General features: G+C 53.3%; 1 protein-coding gene across 1 annotated transcript; it reads left to right on the top strand.

The window, feature by feature from the left end:
* The first annotated feature begins 2,265 nt into the window (after window positions 1-2,265).
* CHAC1 (ChaC glutathione specific gamma-glutamylcyclotransferase 1) lies at window positions 2,266-4,834 on the top strand. The gene is made up of 3 exons (XM_060618907.3): window positions 2,266-2,879; window positions 3,287-3,322; window positions 3,777-4,834. Exons 1-3 carry the CDS (start codon window positions 2,649-2,651, stop codon window positions 4,176-4,178), a joined length of 669 nt encoding a protein of 222 aa, XP_060474890.1. The 5' UTR covers window positions 2,266-2,648; the 3' UTR covers window positions 4,179-4,834.
* The last annotated feature ends 1,427 nt before the right edge of the window (window positions 4,835-6,261 follow it).

Raw genomic sequence — 6,261 nt, 5'->3', positions numbered from 1 at the left:
CCCAGCACGGAGCCCAATGTGGGGCTTGAACTCATAACCGTGAGAACCGACTGAGCCACTCAGGTGCCCCTCATAATGCATTTTTATTTTGACTTTTTCTTTTCTAAATGGAAGTGGTTTATGTTCTCTTAGACAATCCCAGACCATCTGAATTGGCATAAAAAAGAAAGTGCAAATCTCATGTAGTCCTACCACTCAGAGGTAATCACTGAACTTTTTATGTGTTCTTCTGGATTTTTTTCTATGCAAATACACACTATAGACTTTTTAAGTTTAAAACAGTTATATTATGTTATTTTATAACTTGTTTTTTCCCTGAATTATACATCACAGATAAGTTCCCTTGTCAGTAAGTATAGGCATACATCTGTTTTAATGACCACAGAGCTTTAATTTTATGTCTATATCAAATTTATTTAATTAATCATCTATTGCTACATATTTAAGTTATTCTCTTTGTGTGTAGTTCTCCACCACGTGGAGTAATCCTATAAGTTACTTAAATGTTTAGCTATTTTGGGATATTTAGGTAGTTTCTCTTCTTTTGTTTTGCTATAATAAATAACAATGCATTGAAAAATCTTTAGGGATATGACTTTTCCTATATTTTGAATAATTTCCTGGAGTGGAAGTATTGGGTCAAAGGTCAGGGACATTTTGACTTTTGATTTGTATCACTAAGTTGCTGTTTCAAAGCAATGTTTGTGCAAATTTAGATGCTTCCAGGAATATGTTGGTACCAGCTTCCTGCCTCCTATCCCACTACTGAAAGGTGGTAGAGGAGGTGGGGATATTCTTCTTAAGAAGCTAGTAGCAAAGGAGGCGGCCATATGGACTAAAGGGGACAGGATGGGGGGTACAGAAGAGGGGAGAGTGAACATGGAGAACGGAGGGAAAGAAATAACCAGAAACAACCATTTTGCCTGTATTTTTTTTTCCAATTGGAAAAGTAATTCGTGCTCCTTGTAAGAGACAAAACCAAAACAAACAACAGCTACCACCACCAACAAACTTTTTCATAAACATTTACATTTAATATTGCAAGTTCTTCTCTGGTGACAGGCTCTGTTAACAGTTTAGGTATATGCTTCCAGACTACTTCTTTTACCAATATTAATGTGTAACTTATTTTGCTTTTACAGAACTAGCTTCATACTCTACACACTGAAGTGCAACTTACACACTTTTGTGTGTATCTTATACACTTTTGGAATGACTACTTTAAGTGTGCAGGTGCTTTTTAGTTTAAACATCTAATTAGAATATAATGAGAAGCAATATTGCCCATTTCGCCTGCCAGAGGGCTCACCCTGGACCTCATTAGCAGTTTCCCCGAGGCTGTTCTGCAGTGGGGGGGAAAGGAGGGGGAGGGCGGGGGGCAGTTCTGCTGCTGCCTCTCTTCCCCCTTTCCATCCAGAGACATCCCCAGGGGCAGCCTTTTGCCCCTGCTGAGGGGGCTCAACCCAGACAGCCTGCAGACCCTCCGTGGGTCAGGAGGCCAACAGCCAAGAGAGAAGGCCGGTAGCTGCTCACCGTCGTCTGGGAGCGTCAATTTGGCTGCGTTGCCTGCCGCTTACGGAAGGTCCTGGAACTTCTGTGCCTAAGGATGAACCCAATCATTGTTGCAAAAGTTTCAGGTCTGAGCAGAACTAAACTTCTCGCCTCAGGGCAGAGAAGGACAGAGGCCTGTCTTTATGGCCTCTCTCCGCAGGTCTGGACACCACCACCAAAGTGACATAGGTGGTTGCAAGTGCTCCACCCCAAGCCTACCTGGGCTCAGAGGGTTCCACAACTGGCCCTGGGCGTACCCCTCACGTGAGGCCCGCAAGTTCCCGGCGCCCGGCCTGACTCAGCCTCGCAGCTTCTGCAGAACCACTTGCCAGCCCCGTGACTCAGTTTCTCCATTTGCTCACGCGGGCCAACCGCGTGAGGCACCTGTGTGGAATGCAGAAGGTGTCTCCAACTGCTTCTCTAGAGTACGTGACGTGCTCCCAGGCGGAGGAGCCCCAGAGACGGGCGCTTACGCCTCCCATAGAGCTCCTGCGGGACGTGCCCTGCACAGGCCCTGGTAATGAGTCCGTGCTAACTGGGGGCAGTGACCCGACCAGGTGCACCCGCAGGGATGCTGAGGCGACGCCCACCTGTGACCCGCCGGTCCTGGTTGCTGAAGGGCCCAGGCCACGGAGGGGCTGCCGGAGAGACGACCAGTGCCCGCGTCGGTGCCCACTGCCCTCCGCCTGACGCAATCCGAGGTGCCCTTGCTGCATGCCGGAGCTGGGAAAACCTCCCCCGCGGTTGCATCACTCCTGCCAGATTTGCTACAGAGGTGGAACCGAGCCAATCAGCGGGCGAGCTGGGTCTGGGGCAGGTCCATCAGTTACCCACTCAGAGGGCGGCGCGGTTAACCGGGAAGCAAAACACGAAGGTGATTGGTCAAAAGGGGACTTGCCCCGCCCCAATCACCGCGACAGCTGGCGCGGTGGGCGGGGGCCCGCCTGGCCGGAGGGTTTAAAAGGCGCCTCCGAAGGGGCCGCGCAGCTGGAGCGACCAAGCGGTGCCAGGCCAGGTGTGCGCGTCCGTTGGTCCTTCCGTGCCCGCGCCGGAGACCAGCCCCGGAGGCCGCCGGGCTCGTCCCTGTGCCCGGCACCATGAAGCAGGAGTCCACAGCCCAGAACACCCCTCCCGCCTCGCCGCCCACTTCGTCACCGGTGCAGCACCCCCGGGATGACGGTGACCCCCAAGCCCTGTGGATTTTCGGGTACGGCTCTCTCGTGTGGAGGCCCGACTTCGCCTACAGTGACAGCCGTGTGGGTTTCGTGCGCGGCTATAGCCGCCGCTTCTGGCAGGGAGACACCTTCCATCGGGGCAGCGACAAGATGGTGAGCATCTGACTATGCTCAGGGGAATGCAGGAGTTGGGGGCAGGGTAGTGGGCACCAGTGCCCTGGGGTTCTCTGGGCAGCCGGTGCCTCCGTGCTGGTGGGGGGAAGTGTATAAACCTGTGCTTGGGCTTTGTGGCTTAAATTTCTGTGCCCAGTAGATCACTGTGATGGCTGGAATCTGTGATCCTGTGGATCACAGTGTTGATGAATGTTTCTGATTTATCAGTTTGGGCCACTGCCATGGGTCTGTTTCTCCTGTAGTCATGCATCACTCTCTCCACTTTCCCCTGGATGCGTGGGGTTCTCTGAGGCCTGGGCCAGCAGTGTTAATATGGGTTTCCTTTAGTACCGGTGGCAGAGCTGATTCCTAACTTATCTTTTTCAAAATCTTTGCTTTCTCCTCAGCCTGGCCGTGTGGTGACCCTACTTGAAGATCATGAGGTAAGTGTCCAAGTCAAGAGAGAGACCCCATAGGGCCTAGCATGGAGGGTCTAAGAGAGTTTATGTGTCCTTGGCTGCAGGCTAGATTAGATGCCACACTGGCAGAGGGGAAGGGTGGTCTAGCTCAGTGCTTTTCACAAGAACCCTCTGAGGACCTTGTTAAAATGCAGATTTCAATTTAAATGGACCAGGGTGGGGCCTTAAATTCCTCACATTTGACTTAAGTGTACAGATGATACCACTGGTTCTCAAGCCACACTCTGAGTAGGAATCCTCTTCTGCCTTGGGGGCAGACCACCTTGTCAGCCCTTGTTAACAAAGGGAGAATGAGCTTGATGTATTGCTACTAGATGACTCATCAGTCCTCTGCCCACTTGCCTTATAGAGCGCAGACCTGAGGTGGGACCAGCCAGGAGCTGTTTTGACTGACCCCGGTGTCCGTGTTTCCTCCTAGGGCTGCACTTGGGGTGTGGCATACCAGGTTCAAGGTGAGCAGGTGAGCGAGGCCCTGAAGTACCTGAACGTGCGGGAGGCAGTGCTTGGTGGCTATGATACCAAGGAAGTCACCTTCTACCCCCAAGATAACCCTGACCAACCACTCAAGGCATTGGCTTATGTGGCCACCCCACAAAATCCTGGTTACCTGGGCCCTGCACCTGAAGAGGCCATTGCAACTCAGATCCTGGCCTGTCGCGGCTTCTCTGGTCACAACCTCGAGTACTTGCTACGCCTGGCAGACTTCATGCAGCTCTGTGGGCCTCAGGCACAGGATGAGCACCTGGCAGCCATCGTGGACGCTGTGGGCACCATGCTGCCCTGTTTCTGCCCCACTGAGCAGGCTTTGGCCCTGGTCTGAGGGGTTGAGCCCCTGCAGGGAGTGCCCACGTAGACATGGGGCCACATCCCTACTCCTGTGGCACACAGTGGACTTGATACAGCTGGAGCTCACTGAGAGGACTTGGTGGGTGGCTGGGAGCTTCTCTCCTTAAGCCCCTGCCTATCCCAGCAGTCTCCAGTTCTCCTGCCTGACACTGACTTATTACTTGAAACTATTTATTGCACCATGTTGGTGTAGTGGGCAGGGTGGGGGGCCTGCCCTGGACATAGGGGCCCTGCTGAGCGGTGCCTGACTAGATTCCCCCCAGTGCTGCTGCTAACCCCATACCACCCAGGCCACTGGCTCCCCATCCCCAGACCAACTGTTCCTAGCCCCGGAAATATACCACCTGTGAAAAGTCCCAGCCTGCTGGTAAGGGACGGGAGGGATTGAAGAGAAGGGGGCCTTACAAGAACTGAGGCACCTGCGGGTCTCGCTCTTCCTCTTCCTCCCACATTCCTAGGGCAGAACTGGATCTGGAGCCCAGGCACAGTTGCCTGGGCCTCTTTTAGCCATCTGGCTTTGTTTCCCTGTCCCTCTGTTTTCTTGTCTGTTGAGGCCTATAGCTCCTCACTAAAGGCCTGGTACCTTCTCAGTCTGACCGATACTGTTACCCATAAACTGATCCCTTATTATCTGTGTTGTGCTGCGTTGTGGTTCTTTCTTCAGTTGGGGCATTGGGGCAAGTAAGACGATAAAGCCCTGGAAGGCTCATGAGAGGGGCAGGGGCTCCCTCTTTGTCTCCATCCCTCTCTTCCGGGTAGCTGAGCAGACAGGACCAGCAACCAGGGCACAGCACTCTCACGGGCACCATTCACAACTAAGTGTCGTACAGAATTCAGCCCATGTGGCTCTACTCGGCAGCCTTGTAGGCAGTGTTCCTCCCACAGACCTGGTGCCCTGCTCCTGCTCTCAGCTGCCCCAAATAGGCCAGCAGGCTTGGAGGTCACACCAGGTCTTCCTCTAGCTGCTGCCTCTTCGTGACAGCATGACTGGACCCCTGGCTTCCTGCTAAAGGAGCATGTGGGTTAGAGTAGGGTGGTGATGACTTGAGTAGTGCTGAGAGCAGAGAACTATGGCCTGGAGGACCTAAGTGGCCCTGTGATTTTGAGATCAAAATTGTGGTTACTGTTGTCTTCTGGGACTGTGGTGTGATCTGTGCTTTCTCTGTTAACTTGACCTGCCAGGAGTCTTGCTCACAATGGAATGAGTTGCCAGGGTGCCCTCTTGGCTGCTACTTGTTCCCTCTCTGTGTGCCCCTGGCTGCTCCTCCCCACCCTGATCCGCAGGTGCAAATTCCCCCCCCACGGTCTCAGAATGGCGTCTCAGTGGGCTCAGCTTCTAGTCCTGGGCCTGCAGAATGGGTATAGGGCCCAGGTGACTGCCTTCTTGCAGCAGAAGAGCCTGCTTGCACCCCAGCCTCACTGGCCTAGTAACCTCCAAAAACCTCTTCAGTCCCCTGAGCATCAGTTTACATTGGGATGCTATGTGGTATGTTTTGCTGCTGCTGCTGTTATGGCTGGTGCCCTGGATTGGTCTGGGTGTCCCCAGAGGGGTCAGCTCTGACCAAGTTGGGCAGCTGTTGTGGTGCCCGGTGTGTTGGTGGCCTCGTGTCTTACCATTGATGGGAGAAGTGTGGAGTCCAGCCAAGTTCTTCTGGGAGTTTGTCAGGGCAACACAGCAGGAGGGGGCAGCGGGTGGCAGGGAGACTTGGACAGCGCCTCCTGGGCCAGGGCAGGGCAAGACAGCCAGTTTGGGTGCTCAGAACAGAGCCCTGCTCTCTACCGAGCAGGGGTGGGGAGGGCTTCCTGTCAGCTGTACATGGGCTCCCATTCTTCAAGCCTTATTCATTCAAGTATTTACTAAACTGCTGTATGCCAGACACTGACCTGGGCACTGGGGATACGGCAGTGAAGCAATCTTCCTCCTTAGGGTACTAAGAGACTCTGAATGGGACCATTTAGCATGAAATGTGCTGTGATGGGAGGCCAAGAGTGGGCTCCTGACATGGAGGTGGTGGTCAGGGAAGGCTTTCTGGGGGAGGGAATGATGAGGCCAAGCT

The sequence above is a fragment of the Panthera onca genome, chromosome B3 (genome assembly GCF_046562875.1).
Source record: "Panthera onca isolate mPanOnc1 chromosome B3, mPanOnc1 haplotype 2, whole genome shotgun sequence".
Lineage (NCBI taxonomy): Eukaryota > Metazoa > Chordata > Mammalia > Carnivora > Felidae > Panthera > Panthera onca.
The sequence above is the reverse complement of the archived record's forward strand: the minus strand, read 5'-3'. Positions and strand labels throughout refer to the sequence as shown.